The sequence below is a fragment of the Neltuma alba genome, unplaced genomic scaffold (assembly GCF_004799145.2).
Source record: "Neltuma alba isolate B1F8T4 unplaced genomic scaffold, ASM479914v2 tig00005351_pilon, whole genome shotgun sequence".
NCBI lineage: Eukaryota > Viridiplantae > Streptophyta > Magnoliopsida > Fabales > Fabaceae > Neltuma > Neltuma alba.
In genome coordinates this window covers 18,900-35,179 of record NW_021634074.1, presented here as the reverse complement: position 1 = coordinate 35,179, position 16,280 = coordinate 18,900, and the positions used below count along the sequence as shown (strand labels likewise).

The window sequence follows — 16,280 nt, the reverse complement described above, 5'->3', positions numbered from 1 at the left end:
ATTTTTTTTATATTTTTATCTCACTTCCGGTCCTTATCATTTTTCATTGAATCTTTATAGTTTTTTCAATCATAGGCACCCGTCCTAATGCTCATACCCAAGATACACAATAAAACGGAGTTTTTTTTTTTTGAAAAATCAATTGTATTTATTATCAACATAAAAATAAAAAAATACGTCTGTAATTTAATTAATTTTAATTTTATTTAGATCTGTGTGACAAAACTAATCCAAACATATGTTCAGTGAAAATAACATTATGAGCTACTAATGCTGCTTTTCTCAAAAATAAACAAATATAATTATGGGTACGAGGAAAAGTACCTATAATTGAAAAAAAATTATGAAGAGCCAATAAAAGAATTGAAAATAATTATATGAACATGGATATTATTATTAATTCCTAAAAAATAGTTAAGGTGTTTTTCGGTTTTAATTTTTTTATTTTAATCAAATGATATTTTTCAAGTAAGGCGGCTTCAATTAGGGTTTTTTTTCAGTTGGCCTGTGTCGCAATTAAGATGAGACCAGCCTTCATCATGGGAATAAGTCATATGGGCTTGGGCTGTGGGCTAATGCTTACAAGTAGGTTTGGGCTGTTCTCTTTTGATTGGCGAGATTTGCTGGGCTGGGAATGATGACATGAGCAACCCTAGACCGCGGGGGTCTGGCAACGGTGTCGCGAAGCTCGCTCTCTCTCTTGTTCGTTTTCTTTCTTCCTTCTGAAGAAGGCAAATTGCCTAGTGTTTTTTTTCAGGCTCGAAATTCTTCTGAAACGAAGTTGAAGATTTCATATTTAATGGCTAGTAGAAAGCTATTCCGCGACTTGTTATTGTCCAAGCGATCTCATTTCGTTCAATTAACGTATCAGCAGGTGCGTTCATTGTGTATCTTCTCTCAAAAATCTTTCATTCTCGTTGCGGTTTGAAATTTTGTAAGCTTTGGTCCTATCTTCAGTTTCCACTTAAAATTTTCACGTGTTGGAATCTGCTGTTATAGGCTTCAAGCGGGAGGCTGCGTTTGCTTTCACAGTGTTCAAGTCTTCGTAGATATAGTGTCTTCAATGAGTTCTCAAAAAAACTGAAAGGCGAAGCTGAAAGGTAATTTATCTCTCTTTACTGTATGTTCTAGACCATATAATCGGCTTTCCAGGATTCCTTGACAACAGAGGCCAAGGAGTGGCTGGCTGGTGGTTGAAGTTGGCTTCTTCTTCTTCTTCATCATCTTTTAATATCGGGTGAAAGTTTAGTTTAATTGACATAGGAGCGCTTGTTGTGTGTGTGTGTTGCCTATTTCAGCTTATAGCGCACACCTTGGCAACCTTTGTGAATGTGTCTGGCTTCCATTTCTTCGTCTAGTGATATCTTACTAGGTCTTCCTCTCTTACTTATGCGTGAGAAACTGGTTGCTGTATGTGTTTTTATGGTCGTAGTAATCCAGAGTTCCGGCAGTCGGTGAAGGAGCTCAAGGAGAAAGCGGAGGAGCTAAAAGGGGTAAAAGAAGGACTTAAATCTAGGTAAGTCTTGTATTGTGGTGCTCATAATATAATGGATAACTTCTAAATTATTGATTAGTAGGCTGAGACATACTGTTGTATGTCAAGGCTTGGTCGACACTTCAATGGAAGGCCTGAGATGCTGAAATGGAAAATGCAGAACGAAGCAGATAACTCAGCAGTTGTACAGACAGGTGGATGAAGCGTGGACAGAAGCAGAAGCTACTGCAAAGAAGGTACAGTTGAAGCTCATCGTTAATGTTGTTGTGTTCCAAATAAATGGATACGGAATGTTAACTAATTGTCAGAAGCTTATCGTCATTTATGCAGATGAGCTACATGTTCCATTTCCCTTTAATTCTTACTTGCTTCAATTGTTATTGGTCCTTGTGGTAGGGGAAGCCTTGTCTATTGGATAAGCTGATGTATTGAAATATGATTGCTAATTATACTTGTTGCAGGTTTCTAATAATGTGAAGGAGAAGATTTCAGCTGCAACTGAGGAGGTACTTTTTTGATTTTCTATTCGGTTTGTAATATGGTCTCATGGATTGACACTTGATGACTTGTTAATGTATAATACAGATAAAAGAAACTTCTAGGACTGGAAAGCAGGATTCTGCAGGATCAACAGGCTCGTCAGCTGAACATGATGCTGATGCGACACAACGAATTCAGTCTCCATCTGGGGAAGAGAATCAGCAAGCTGGATCTAGTAATGCTGCAGAATCTTTGTTTGGCAAGTTCAAGTCAACCATCTCATCCCCAAATGTTTCGTCAGCCTTCCAAAAATTGAAGGAAGCAAAGTTAGTCAATGTAGCCAAGAAAGGATATGAAATAGTAAAAGAGGAGTTGAGTGATAGTCCAAATAGGAGAAGGCCTGTTCCCTCCACGCCAAGCGGTGAAACAAGTGAAAGAACTGAACTTGTCATTATGCCCTCAAAACAATCTTGGTGGGGTAAGAAATTGGATGCATTCAAAGACAAGGTAACTTAACCAGTGGTTCTTCATTAAATCGTTGGTCTTGAAACTTCCTCCATTGAGAATCTTTTAAAATTTTGCTTTTAGGTGAAAGACCTTCCTATATCCAAGCAATTCATCAGATATAGTGATCCTGTCAAGACAAAAGGCCAGGAGGTGTGTTTTGCTCTTAACTCTTCTACCAAAAAGTTGCTGTTTTTTCTGTTCCATTCAAAGTTATCCATCTGAAGCATGCGCTATTTGTATTCATAATGTACTGGTTTCTGAGATGATGGTTTTGGAATGATAAGAAAAAGTTATTGTTTTTGACGGCTTCAAGACTGTCTTTTATACCCGTATTTCTGTATTTGGAACTGACAGATTGTAGAAGACTTGAGAGAAAGATATGAGACAAGTGACAACCCAGTTATCCATAAAATACAAGAGTAAGCTTCTGAATTTCTCTTCGCACTCCTTTTTGTGCTTAGAATTTGAGTGACTGGATAAGATCTAAATAGCATCAAAGTGTAAAGTTGGACCAGTTATAATTTACATAGTAAATTAGTAATGTATGATGTGAGGTTTTAGTGCTAATTTGCTATGATTCTTTTGTAGTATGAATGATAGCATGTTTCAGGAGACAGATGCTGCAATATCGTACAAGGAAATACGTCAACGGGATCCGTATGGTCTTGTGCCTTTTGCGTAATTATAAAAAAGTTATCTTCTATTGTTACTCTAGCTCTTAACGTCTTTGTCATTTATTGTGATTGCATGAATTAGTGATTTCTCATTACCAGAATTTGTGGGAGAAGTTCAGGAAGCTATAAAACCAGTTCTTAATGCTTATATTAAGGTTAGTATTAAGTTTTCCCTGGAGTGCTGGAAATTTCTTCTCTTTTGTGCGCTTACCTATCAAGATTATTTTTTAAGTAACATTACCCAGTCCTCTGCAATCATTTTTTTCCTTTTTGGGCTGTAAATGATTGTGTAGGGTGATGTTGAAACTTTGAAGAAGTATTGTAGCCCTGAGCTGATTGAACGTTGTAAAGCAGAGCACCAAGCTTACCGAAGCCATGGTATTTTCTTTGATAACAAGGTGAGCTTGCATTTATCTATTCTCTATCATCGTTGCCATTAAGTTTGTTTCATTATATGAGGCCTAAGGTTAATATTGCATTGAGTAAGATTGACTTTAACTTTATAAAGTAGATTTGATAGATGAATAGAAAGTGAACTGATATTATGTCTTCTTGGTATGGGCTATTGTACATCGTGGTCAACCAAATATATCATGAGGAATATAGCTTTAGCCACAAGAATGCTATGAAGTGATTACTTGCATGGCACTTTTAATTGAGGGCAATTAGGACGCACGTTAGCAGAAATCAATCGCTTTTTTGTGTTTTTGGTTGGTTATCTTTCAGTGAGCTTCTTGTTGACATTGACGATTAAGAGATGGTTGGGAGAAGCAGACTTTTACAAGTACCATTATGGTTAAGATTATTGTACAAGCAACTTTTTATCCCAGTTAACTTTTGGAAATTGAAGTTAGAGTTCAATTCAATCAGTGTAAATGATTTATGTTTAGAGAAGCTTTTATATAAAAGTCAGTTTGATAGAAATTTGTTTGAATAAATATTGAAATATCAGTTTAGAAGGATTCAACAGTGAAGGGGGAAAAAAAAGAAAAAGAAAAAGAAAAAGAGCTTCAACTTTAAAGTAGCTTCTATGCAAAAAGTCAATTGTCACCAAAGCCAAGCCAAACATCATTTTTTCATCCGACTAGCTTTTTTCTTTTTCTTTTTTGGGTCTCAATTGACTCGTGAGGCTTCCTAACGCTATCCCAAATATGCATTGAATCTTCTTACATTATCTTTGTATCTTATCTCATATTTTCTAATTATTTTTACTATTCCATCTATTCTAAATTCAGTTTTTATTATGCAAATAACATATATATTCAGATTCACTGGTATTTCGTCCAAAATGACTTGGATTATACTTAGAAGTCATGGAAGACGCCCAACATTTTTACTTGGAATATGAAGTCACGCGTCTTTATAGATATAATCGAAGTTGCATTTAGTGTTTCTGTTGTTTCATGGATACATAATTCTAGTAAGGCTTTACTGAGGTGCATCTCCCATCTAAAGTTGCGTTAACATTTGACTCTTGATACAGATTCTGCATGTATCAGATGTTGAAGTTAGAGAGACCAAGATGATGGGGTCCTCCCCCTTAATCATTGTAATGGTATGAAAATTATTACCTCTAGAACTTTTTTGCTAATTCCCAAGATTTATTCTCATGTGGAAATAAAAAGCTTGTTCTTTATAGCTTAATAACGGAGATCCTGTTAATGATTTTCAGTTTCAAACGCAACAAATCTATTGTGTACGTGATAGGAATGGGTCTATTACTGAAGGAGGCAAGGTGAAGTATTCTTGCTTCTTTTTTCTTTTGGGATATTTTTTATAATTTGATGTGCAAATATATTGGCTTCTCTACCAAAATAAGAAAGAGAGAGAGAAACGAAACAGAATCAGCAAAACTCATTTCTTTAATCGTCTTTGGTGATGCAACATATGCTTTTTTGTGAGGTAAAATTTCATGGCCTGATAAAATCATGCCCATACAGGCATTTCCTCGTAGGAAATTACATCAATATGGAGTTCTCAGTTCTGATTGATCGAAATAGTATCATGAATGCTCATATTGAATCAATATGCAATAAGTCTTGATTCTTGACAGAGTAGGTAACTAAATACTACATCTGGTCCTTAATATGGGAGCTACTTAACTAATTTGAGTAGATTAAAGAAATTAGTTATTTGACACAAATATAAGTGGATTTTCTTAAGTCCAAATTAAATCTCAACTAACTCTTATATTAAAAACTGAAATTAGTAATATCCTTGGACATTGTCTTAGGTATGCTTATAGGATATGCTCAAAACTGCGAAACAATGAAGGTTGATAAGACTGCTACTAGAGATGCCTGCCTGCCTGCCTGCCTGCCTTTGGGCGGTATATTAACTAGGGATGAGTATGGGTGTAAAAATAGCTGATTAATGGAGTGAGTGAAGAAGCCTTGCTTCTCAAGTGTTTATTTAATTTAAACTCATGACGTTTATTCCCTTTACCAGGATACGATCCACACCGTTTTCTATGCTTGGGCCTTGCAACAAATGGAGCCGGAGGATCGCGGAGAGGATGCAATTTACCTCATGTGGAGACTAAGAGAAATGCAACAGCAAGGCATCCAAGCCCTTATATAGTTATTCATCTTCTAACCCACTGAGAATGTTGTATAATTAAGCCTTTATTCCCAATCCTAGCTTTTTAACATTCGATTTTTTGTCATCCAAATTTTGTGGCGGCCATTGATGACTAGCGTAGTTTTTTTTTTTTAAAAAAAAAATAACACAACCAAAAGAAATTGTGTACGCGATGAGTTCAATAATGCTCAGTTAGATGAGCGTAATGCTTTGTCGGCTGTATGTGTGCTGGTTTATCTGGTATCCACTGGCGTATCTCGGGTACTCAATGAAGGGACTACCATTTAGGGAGTGTTTAGATGAAACCAAATTATGGTTTGGAGGATAGTTTCTGAAAAATAGATTCTTGGAAAAATAGCTTTTGTGAAGAATATATTTTGTGAAAAATTGATTTCGAGAAGTGAAAGTGTTTGGATAATTATTATTAAAAACACTTTATATGTACAAATTATTAAAAAAGACACAAGTTAATATGATAATTACATAAAAAATAAATTTTATAATATATTTTAATTTGAAGGAATAAAGTTATTAATAATATATTTTTTACTAACATAATTAATAATATATAAAATAATATAAATAATTAATATGTATATATATTTATAAAATATAAGATTAAATATGTTTATAAAAAAATAATTGAGGAGTGTTAAAAGTCATATTATCGTTAAAATCTACTCTGACAGGCACAATTATACTCTCTAATTTAAACCAGAAGCAGAATGGATTTACTTTTCCTGAAATCATGGTTTTGAGTCCAAAACCATGGTTTTAGCTTGATACTGCAGTTTGTAATTTTCCTCCCCGTTTGGCAAATTTGAGACTCAAACCATCGTTTGGTATCAACCATGGTTTCATCCTATTGCTAAACACCCCCTAATAGCATGCCAAATGATCTTCCACGCAGAAGCTGGGTAGCCAGGAAATTCTTTTATGCTTGTGCCTCAATAAATAAATAATTTAATAAAAGAAAAAAAGTTGTTGTACGCTCTAACGCATACGGTTTCATATTCAGGAGGTGTTTGGATGAAACCAAACCATGATTTGGAGAATGGCTTGTGAAGAATAGATTCTAGAAAAAATAGATTTTGTGAAGAATAGATTTTGTGAAAAAATGATTTTGAGAAGTGAGAGTGTTTGGATAGTTGTTATCAGAAGCACTTTTTATATGTACAAATTATTAAAAAAAAAAAGCATAAGTTAATATGATAATTACATAAAACATAGATTGTATGATATATTTTAATTTGAAGGAATAAAATTGTTAATAATATATTTTTTACCAACATAATTAATAATACATAAGATAATGTAATTAATAAATAATTAATGTGTATATTTATTCATAAAATATAAGATTAAATATGTTTATAAAAAATTAATTAAGGGGTATTAAACTCATTATTATTGAGATTTACTCTAATAGATACAATCATACTCTCCAATTTGAGTCAGAAGCAGAATGAATTCACTTCTCCCGAAACCATGATTTTGGGTTCCAAAACCATGGTTTTGACCCAAATCATGGTTTCAGATAATTTGTGCCTGTTTGGGTGATTTTTTTCCTCAATCATAGTTTGGCTCTCCAAACCATGGTTTGGCTTGCTATCCAAACAGGCCCTCAGTATGACTTAAATGAACAATCTGATAAAGTATGCCAACGATTGTCTTGTTTAACTCCCAGCGGCAATGAAATGACTTGAAGTTGTATTGCGAAGTGTGACCTTTTTTGCTTTAAAAACAAAAACAAAGAAGAGAACCATGTATTAACAGTTTGAGATTATAAGTAGATTGAATCTGCGAATTTAAGCTGGCTTTTATGCCATTAGATCATTGGTAACTGTGTCTCCTTTAGTTGCTGCTTGCTTCATGCAACAAAAACTGCTGGGTTTTCAATGTGTTTGGTTCAGTGGGTAGTAAATACAAGACATACAGGATCATATATCACTCTGGGAACTCGCAGGCCCTACATTTTTAAAATTTGAAAGTAGAGACCACCAAAAAAATTGCTAAAGTTAAACACCTAGTCTAGAGTTGTGAACGCCACCCATCCCCCAGCTGCTTTAGGACCAAGCATTTCGTCCAACAAGATAATTCTGTTCTATCCTTTGCTTACTTCATCCACAATATTTATGGGACATCCTTGAAAGGGAACGCGAGAATACCACGGATTTCTGTTCAGTATTCGTCAGAAAAGCAATAACTATTCTTTGTGTATGGTGTATAATGTATGATCGTAATTTTTACGCAATTAAAGAATATCTCAAGTTGGATATTTGGCAAAGCAGAATCACGACCGACCAAGAAGAAAACAAAGACAAATTAGACAAGCACCAAAGAAAAAACTGACCCAACTAGCAATTAAATAACAGGAAAATCGTTAAGTGTCAAGATTATACTTGAAATTTTACAATGAAGTCTTAAGTAAAGAACATAATTACTAAAAAGTCTAATGACGAGCAGTTGTCATTTATTATTTTAAAGTTTGTCATTAGGCTACTATGTTGTCATTAGGACTTTTTCATAATTATATTCTTTATTTGAGACTCATTACAATTTTTCTTAAAATTTAAGCCACTCCATTGCTGCTTGACTATTGTAGCAACCTTTTAGGTTCAGTTTCCACCCATAGCGTAAGAACCAAGCTAAACCATGCAAATGAGAATACTCCAATGGAAAAGGAATCATCCAATATCTTTGTTATAAAGGAACGTAGTAACGGCTTTATATTGATACGAGTGCAACTTAGTTGATCCTCTGCGAAGCCTTGCTCTGCTTCTCTTCCATGTCGTTCCCAAGTCTAAAGCTTCCTCCTGCCCGTAAGGTATGGAAGAGTTTCACTTCTACAATTGCAAAACTTCGCAAGATTAACAAATCCAGAGCCATAAAAAAACCCAGAAAGCATACGAAGAGGAGTACCCTTGCTTCATCTACCAAAAGGCCCTGTAAGTTGTCCTCTAGGCGTCTCAGCCAGAAAAAATTACGAGGATTCAGAAGCGTTTTCTATGGGTTTGGCAAGAAACCTACGCCTGTTTATATTGATAAGCTCTTCAAAGAGCCTAGCTGTGATATAGTGAAGCATGTGAAGCCAGATATGGCAGAGAACCCACGAAAACGAAAGGCTTCAAAGCTTGGGGATGATACAGGTGAAGAAGCAGGAACAAGCAATCAAGGTGGTAGATTTGATAGAGATAGAAACAACAAAGCCTGCACGTCAGATGATATGTGGGAGTCTGTGGCGTTAGCGTCACCTCTAATGGAGGGAATAAATGAACGGGCAGAAGAGTTCATAGCCAGGTTCAAGAAGGAGATGATGGCTCAAGAGTTATTAGCCAGAAATTTATAGTACTTCGTGTTGGGCAGTGTTTCTCATGCTTCTGTTTGAATTAGCCATAGAGATGATTTTGGTGAAATTTATAAATTTAGTTAAGAGATCTTGATTAATGTGCATAGATAAACGAACTAACTGTATGATTTGTTTCGTTTGTGTAGAGTCTTGTATGCCGACTCTCTAAGGACTTTGTTTTTTATATTTCATGTTGAGATGTTCCTGAAACTGCATAGAAGAGAAGTCGAGGTATCGAGTGCGAGGTGGAAGCGGATGATTTGCTTGCCAGACGGTTCCTCTAATCCCACTCCCATTCGCTCATGGGCCAACGCTGACTTGTGCAAGTGGTAGGCGCAAGAGACACACATGCATTGAAGCACTAAACGGGGGGCTAAGGCCCAGAGTAAAACAGGCAGCTAGCCAGTATAGTTTGCCGACCCCTTGCCTTTTAAATACCGAAAGAGCGTTAATTTCTAGAAATGATTTTAACTTTCTAAAGAAAAAAAATATACGATACAAGAACCTGCATGTTTTTCAAACACAAAAGGAGGTACCAACGGTCTTATCTGTGCTTATTTTTCAGGATTGTAACTTGTCTTGCAGAGCAAAATTATTGTCGATTTTAGCATCAATTTGAGCTTGGGCTCCATCAAACACATTGCTGAAACCGAATTAAACAAGAAAAATCATGTCCAAATCAGTTTTCCAATATCTCAATACTAGATAATATTTTCCCCTCCAGTTTCTACAATATGCTACAAGATTAATTCACTGTTAACGATTAAGTTGCCTTAATTTTGATCTAATAAGTTGTAATACAGAGCCACAGGCCAAAGAAACTACAAACATAACAGGTTTAGGACTTTAACACCCACTCTATCTCTACGGAACAAGTCCCCCCTTAGACTAGAGGTGCCTCCCCCATCTGTACGAGGCAATCCATTCTCCCGAATTCTGGCATCAAGAGCTCGTAATAATTGATAATAGGCTGCACAGTTTTATTCCCTCTATGAAGTTTAGTGCATAAAGCTTTTCATTGGATCGTCATGGTGGATTTTCTTCATCCTATATGCCTCCATGTCCTCGGCAGTGACCTGCAGTGAATAGAGATGGTTAGAAAAATCCGTGAGGCCAACAAACTTTTCAATCAGTGGCTTCAAAATCCATACCTCATCATTCCATCTAACATTATATTTACGCTTCCTCTCGTCCTTCTCCTCTCTCTTTCTCTGATCCTCCTGCATTAAACCAATGGGATGCTCTAATCAGCACAGCTTACTCAGAGGATATATCCATTTGAGAAGATTAGCTATACCAAAAAAATTATTACGCGAGTGGAAACCTATAATCTAAAGCTCAAAAACGTCATGATTTAAGAACTTATATTCATCGCTTCTCTCAGTTTTTTTTAACCTTAATAAATGCAAAAATAATCAGCAACAAAGCTACCAATAATTTTTTCATCCAAAAGAAAAGTTACTCTTAATAACTCAACTGTAGGCAGAACAAGAGACAAAAGGAATAAAGTGAACAAATTTAACACGAGAGCAATATTTTGGTCAAAAAACACAAGCTATATATATATATATTGGGGGGGGGGGGGAGGCAGAGAGAGAGAGAGAGAGACTGACCTTTTTGAGTGCTTCAGCAAGCATTTTCTCATCCAAAACAAGGTCATCAGGAACATCAGTTCCCCACGTTGCAAGATTTTTCTCCTCCACAGGCTTATGATCCTCTGAGCAAGGTTCACAGAAGAAGATTTTGATTACCAGAAAGCAAGCGACATATGATACAGCACGATCATGAAAAAGATTTTAAAAAAAATAATAATAATAAAGAAAAAGGAAGGGGGAAGAGGACAATAGAGACAAGTATTGTCAGTTAGTAAAATACCTTCAGCAGCCTCTTTACGAGCAATATTAGCTTTCATGAGATCACTAGAAGCCTCGGCAGCCTCAATACCAGCAGCTCCTGTGCAATAGCTATTTCTTATTGTCTGTTTGCAGCACTTATAGCCCCATTGGTGATCCTTCCACCAAGATCCCCAAACAGTAGTGTGATTGTTAATGTAAATATCTTCTTCATACTTGCTCTTAGGAAGTGCTGCCTCCTGTCAAAAGTACAGGATAAACAACTAAATCCATCATCTTATCAAGGACAATAAAGCACAACCAAAAATTGTTCCCCCTAAATTTCAGACTACAATCAAGCAGCGCTGTTAACAGACTAAGGTAAATGGTCAATTTAAACCATTGACAAGCATATTATGTCAACTACAATTACAAAAGTAAAATGCAATACAGTAATTAGAAACAGAATGTAGCAACTTTGGGTGAAAATCTCACCTGCCCCTTTATAATTCTACCAGCACGGTCATACTCAACTTGCCTCTCACTTTGACCCAAAAGAAGTTCTCTCGGAAGTTCGTCCTCAGCAGATGCATTGCCATACTTCTCCAAAATAGTGTCCTTTGTTTGAGACTTCAATTTCTCCTTCATTATCTTAAAATTCTTATAAAGTAACTCAGCTTGGGATGGAGCTGCTTGCATGTGAACATCTTGCCCTTTATCAAATGCTTCCCAAGCATGGATGTTTAGTTCCTTGAATTCCAAAGCTTGTCCACTATTTCTATATTGGTTGTCACCCTGCAACAGGACAGCAGATATAGTTTACTTACAAGTTCAATGGATATATAGCATTCTAGCTATGATACAAGAGTTTCCATAAATTTTAATTCTCAAGGAAAATCTACCTCATAGAACTTCTCATTCGGATCTGCATCTGGAAGAGGATCCTCACGCATGGACCGTGTTTTAGGATCATAGTGTGCAGAATTGACATCAAGATTAAGAAGATACTTTGCAGTATCCTCACGAATACGCAGGTTCCTAAAAGGAAAAGATACTCAGTTCCTTTGCTTTTTTGTCTATTTAAAAAAATTGATATCTAGCTCAAATTAATTTTATGATAAATGATGAAACTGGGAAAATAATGGTCATCAAGTATGCAGGACCAATCCAGTGGCCCCTAATCATAAAGAGGACTGTAATAGCAATAATACCTCACAGTTCCTGTACTTCCACCACCTGTTGTACGCACACGTTTCTCAACCTTCGCAAAGTCCATTTGTTTGCTCTCATCCACCTTAGCCTCATCTACCCTTAGATCATCTTCCTCTTCATCTTCATCACTGACAGCATCCTCACCATTTTCGTTGCTTTTCTCCAATTTCTTCAGTTGTTGCTCTTTTAAGTATTTCTTTCTAGCTTCATCTCTAGCTTCATATCTCTCAATCACTCTAGCATAAGTTGATGCATCATACCCATTCCATCGGTCCCGTTTACCATCATAGTCAAGCTCAAAAGTTTCAATTTTCTCATCAGGAGCGATGTGTTTGTTTGTCCACTTTGCTCCTATCTTACGTGGTCTTTCCATGCACGTCTTGGTGGTGTGGGTCATAGCTCCACAGCTGAAACAATTACGCGCACACATATATATATATCAACTTACTTAAGTTTGCATAGAAGAAAGAAAATATAAACGGTGGAATAGTCAGGGACATGCATACAAAAGATCCCACAAAACCTTTGGCATTATCCTCAGGAGAGATCAAAGACATTCATAATCTCCCCCAAAAATAGTTTACGCTCCCAAAAAAAAAAAAAAGAGAGAGGAGACCTGAGACTTATTTTACATTCCAAGAGATCACTCATCAAGTATGTACCTGCAATAGACACAAGCATGAGAGAGGGAACTTACTTCTCACATGCGCCCTTCCTATACTTTTCTGCCTGAAAAGTTTTAGCACCCCTATCATACCATGATTTTGTGTAATTGGGATCTGACTTCCACTTCCTTTGATGTTTTAAACTCTACAAAAGTTATAAAAAAAATCGGTTTTCAGAGGTCAAATATCATTAGACAAGCTATGCACATCTCAAAAGAAGAAAAAACTGTGACTTACAGGTCTCTCAGCGTTAAGATACCAGGGTGCTGAGGACATATACTGGGGAATGTGAGGGTTGATTTCTTTTCCATCTTCATCAACCTCTGCAGGTGCAAGCCCAGCTTTACGTGCTTCTTCCAACTCAATTTGTTTTCGATGGTCCTCCCTAGATTTAAAAGCAACTGCAATTCCCAACACGTGTTGCACACAATAAGGCGATTCAGTCAGAAGAATTTGGGGGGAAACGATATTAGAAAGGAAAATTCTATGATCAGGAGCTACATATTACGGAGGACAATCAAATAAACAGTCATTTAACAGTGCCCAAATTTTCAAATGGATGAGACGAGAGACAAAGTTCGTTCACAAATAATCCGCCCATCAATTATATATTTTTTCCTTATAGGTTTTCACTTCCGTTTGCACAGCCAGCATTTCTTTTATAGTTATTTTTTACATAGATCGAGAGCACTAGAATTTATAGAGAGTATCGTTCACCACACATGTAAAGAGTTCGCTCTAGACGCATGAAACAACAGAAAATTCTATTGCAGGAAAAGTGTGGACTTAAAACGGACAAATTAAATAATCCGATTTCGGTATTTTGAAACCCTAAATAGTCCGACAAGATCAAAAGCTAGAACAAGTACCTGAGGCAGTTGCCATGGCTTTGCCCCAAACGAGACCTAGAAATATCAGTCGCAGGGATACGTGAAGGCAAGGCCGAGGGTCGAATCCGAAAATCAAAGATGACCAGCAAAATCAGAGAACCCAAGAGTTTTTATGATCGGCAGTTTCGGATGACGTGCTTGAGTTAAGAAACCTTTTCTATCCAAAGTCCACAGAATTACGATGAGCGGTTCTCTCCGGGGCACAAATAGGGCGGTGCGAGTTGTCGATCTTCCCTCTGTTTTCGACTTATGCGCTTTCGTATTTTATGTATTTTTATATGTTTATTTTGGCAAAAATAATATATTTACTCATCGATATTAATAATGACAGAAAATCTAGTACTCCTCCGGTCCTAATTATAAGACCCAATTGACTTATTTGAAGAGATTAAGGAAGTAAGTTAAGTTGATTATTTATAATAAATAAGTGTTTTTATTCCTAAAATATCCTTGCTAATTAAGTATATTGGCTAAAACTATCATTATTAGAAGGATTATCTTTGAAAAAAATGTATAAATATAAGAGATAAAATGGATTGGGTCTTATAATTAGGACCAAATAAAAAGTCAAATTGGGTCTTATAATAAGGACCGGAGGAGTATAATTTTTTTAGATAGATCTCTCTATCTATTAGATATAGCCCAACTCCTTATCCGGCCAAAAAGAAACCCCTGCTTAATGATAATAACAGCAATAACCAAAATTATCTTGTGTGTCATACTGATTGTCAAAAATTTATTTTGAAAAGTCTTAATTTATGGTTTTCCGCTCTTAAATTTTAAGCGACACTAATTTGTTTCTAAAAAGCAACATTTATGATATTTGTATTTTACATGCTATATTTATCGAAGTAAAAAAATATTACATGATAAAATAAATGTACACATGGAGTTCTATAAGGAGCCCCTACATTACTGATGAGCACGGAATCCCTCTTTTTGGTGCTGCAGATGAGCATGGAATCCAACTATAGCCTGTAAACACGTAGCTTATGTTTAGCACGGGGTATTTAAAATAAAAGATAAAGATTGGGATTAGGGTTGAAAACACGTGTTAAAAAAAAGTTTAGTATGAGTAATTTCTTATCACATGGGATTAGGCAATCCCATACAGATAGAATTGAAGAATACCACCCCCCTCATAGTATTTTCAAATCCCATATATATGGGTTTGTCTAATCCCAAGTATCATATAATTACTCATACGAAATACCCTTTTAATGTAGTTTTACATTTTCAATCTCAATCCCTATCTCTTGTTTTTAATAAACGGGACCGTAGGGCTCAGTTGAGACATAGCCGTTGGGGTCAAGTTGTGGCAGCCACACAAAAATAGCCGCGTGACAGCAAGATGCAAGTGGATTCATCTCTCTGTTTTTTTCCTTCCTTCCTTTATTTTTTTTAAGTATGAGTATCTTTCTATTGAAGTCAATCCTATTTGAAATACTATTGAATACTAAATGTTAGGCACTTCTCCCGCTGAATTTGAGTTTTGATTTGTCATGTTGGGAGGAATAGTCCTTTCCTCTATTTTTTTTTTTTCTGGCCACACATAGGTGACTTCCTATTAAAGGCAATTCCACTTGAGACATGGTCGGGGGCTAAATGTGAGCACCTCCTCCAATATAAACAGGAACATTGGTTTATCACATTACGAATAACCAGTTTCTTTTATTAGACTTAACTTTGCTAGTTAATCTTTTTCTCTTTTCTTTTTAATGGACGTTGACACTGATGTTAAGACCCAGCCCATTCAAAAACACGCAAACATGATGGTTTTGGGCCCAAAGACCTTGAAAACTGACATCGAGGTTAAGATCTAGCCCATTAGAAAAACGCAAACATGACGGTTTTGGGCGCTGAGGCCCATTATAGTTATTTAAATTTGGGGCTGGTTTTGTAAGCCCAAGAATGACCCAGGCCTTCGATAGACTGATAATTCAGACGAGCGCCCTCTCGCACGATTGACCGTGGGGGGAAATTAAAAATTACTGTACATTCACGAGTAATAAGCCTTAGAACAAATAAGTAGCATGTCAATGACAAAATTCAGTGTAAAAAACAATAACGGATCATAATATATTCACAGTTTAAAGAGCTTTTTATTGGTTAGATTACTTATATGATTGTAAAGTCATTTTTTCAAAAGAAAAGAAACGGAACTATCAAAGTGCCTAGTAAGAGGATAAAAGAATGAAAAAGAAAGAAGAAAAGGAAATAATTTGCATAGGTACAAAACTTGTGGTAAATGAAGTTGTGGCGAGTGATTGTTGGGTAGGTAAGGTGCTGAAAAGCTCCAGATCCTAGCGTGACTAAATCCCCCAACAATGGTGTTGCTTTCCGTATTCGAAGACATTCCCAAAATATAACGTGTCCGGCTCCGACACAAAATCCAAAGGCGGTCAATGAGTTAGGGGCCGCCCCCCTCATCCCAATCCACTGTCCATTTCCAATTTGTATCCTATCCTGTCTTGTCCATTGTCACCACCGACAATCATCTCTCTCAACTGCATATATACTCTTTTGTCGATAACGTCAAACTCGTCATATTAACCATGTTTGAGGTTGTTTAATTACTCCATCTTAGGTAATAGAC

At 36.1% G+C, this 16,280-nt stretch overlaps 3 protein-coding genes across 3 annotated transcripts; 2 read left to right on the top strand and 1 right to left on the bottom strand.

The window, feature by feature from the left end:
* Nucleotides 1-752: 752 nt before the first annotated feature.
* Nucleotides 753-5,983, top strand: LOC114747527 (mitochondrial import inner membrane translocase subunit TIM44-2). The gene is made up of 14 exons (XM_028935866.1): nt 753-874; nt 1,000-1,100; nt 1,433-1,516; nt 1,656-1,731; nt 1,957-2,001; nt 2,081-2,482; nt 2,564-2,632; nt 2,837-2,901; nt 3,071-3,139; nt 3,239-3,311; nt 3,450-3,554; nt 4,640-4,711; nt 4,829-4,891; nt 5,605-5,983. Exons 1-14 carry the CDS (start codon nt 800-802, stop codon nt 5,734-5,736), a joined length of 1,431 nt encoding a protein of 476 aa, XP_028791699.1. The 5' UTR covers nt 753-799; the 3' UTR covers nt 5,737-5,983.
* A 2,420-nt stretch (nt 5,984-8,403) lies between these two features.
* Nucleotides 8,404-9,274, top strand: LOC114747533 (uncharacterized). The gene has a single exon (XM_028935873.1). It carries the CDS (start codon nt 8,525-8,527, stop codon nt 9,083-9,085), a length of 561 nt encoding a protein of 186 aa, XP_028791706.1. The 5' UTR covers nt 8,404-8,524; the 3' UTR covers nt 9,086-9,274.
* A 438-nt stretch (nt 9,275-9,712) lies between these two features.
* Nucleotides 9,713-13,891, bottom strand: LOC114747531 (pre-mRNA-splicing factor SLU7-A). The gene is made up of 10 exons (XM_028935870.1): nt 13,664-13,891; nt 13,032-13,195; nt 12,827-12,939; nt 12,129-12,536; nt 11,820-11,955; nt 11,413-11,712; nt 10,961-11,177; nt 10,699-10,802; nt 10,237-10,305; nt 9,713-10,161 (listed from the first exon to the last, which is right to left on the bottom strand). Exons 1-10 carry the CDS (start codon nt 13,677-13,679, stop codon nt 10,084-10,086), a joined length of 1,605 nt encoding a protein of 534 aa, XP_028791703.1. The 5' UTR covers nt 13,680-13,891; the 3' UTR covers nt 9,713-10,083.
* Between the last annotated feature and the right edge of the window lie 2,389 nt (nt 13,892-16,280).

Bases quoted from the DNA above. Each gene is read 5' to 3' on its own strand.
- LOC114747527 (XM_028935866.1), top strand. From the start codon at position 800: ATGGCTAGTAGAAAGCTATTCCGCGACTTGTTATTGTCCAAGCGATCT. The intron at 1,732-1,956 runs GTACAGTTGAAG...TACTTGTTGCAG, and splicing joins CAGAAGCTACTGCAAAGAAG to GTTTCTAATAATGTGAAGGA. The intron at 2,483-2,563 runs GTAACTTAACCA...TTTTGCTTTTAG, and splicing joins TGGATGCATTCAAAGACAAG to GTGAAAGACCTTCCTATATC.
- LOC114747533 (XM_028935873.1), top strand. From the start codon at position 8,525: ATGTCGTTCCCAAGTCTAAAGCTTCCTCCTGCCCGTAAGGTATGGAAG.
- LOC114747531 (XM_028935870.1), bottom strand. The intron at 11,713-11,819 runs GTAGATTTTCCT...GTCCTGTTGCAG, and splicing joins CGAATGAGAAGTTCTATGAG to GGTGACAACCAATATAGAAA. The intron at 10,803-10,960 runs GTATTTTACTAA...AACCTTGCTCAG, and splicing joins TCGTAAAGAGGCTGCTGAAG to AGGATCATAAGCCTGTGGAG.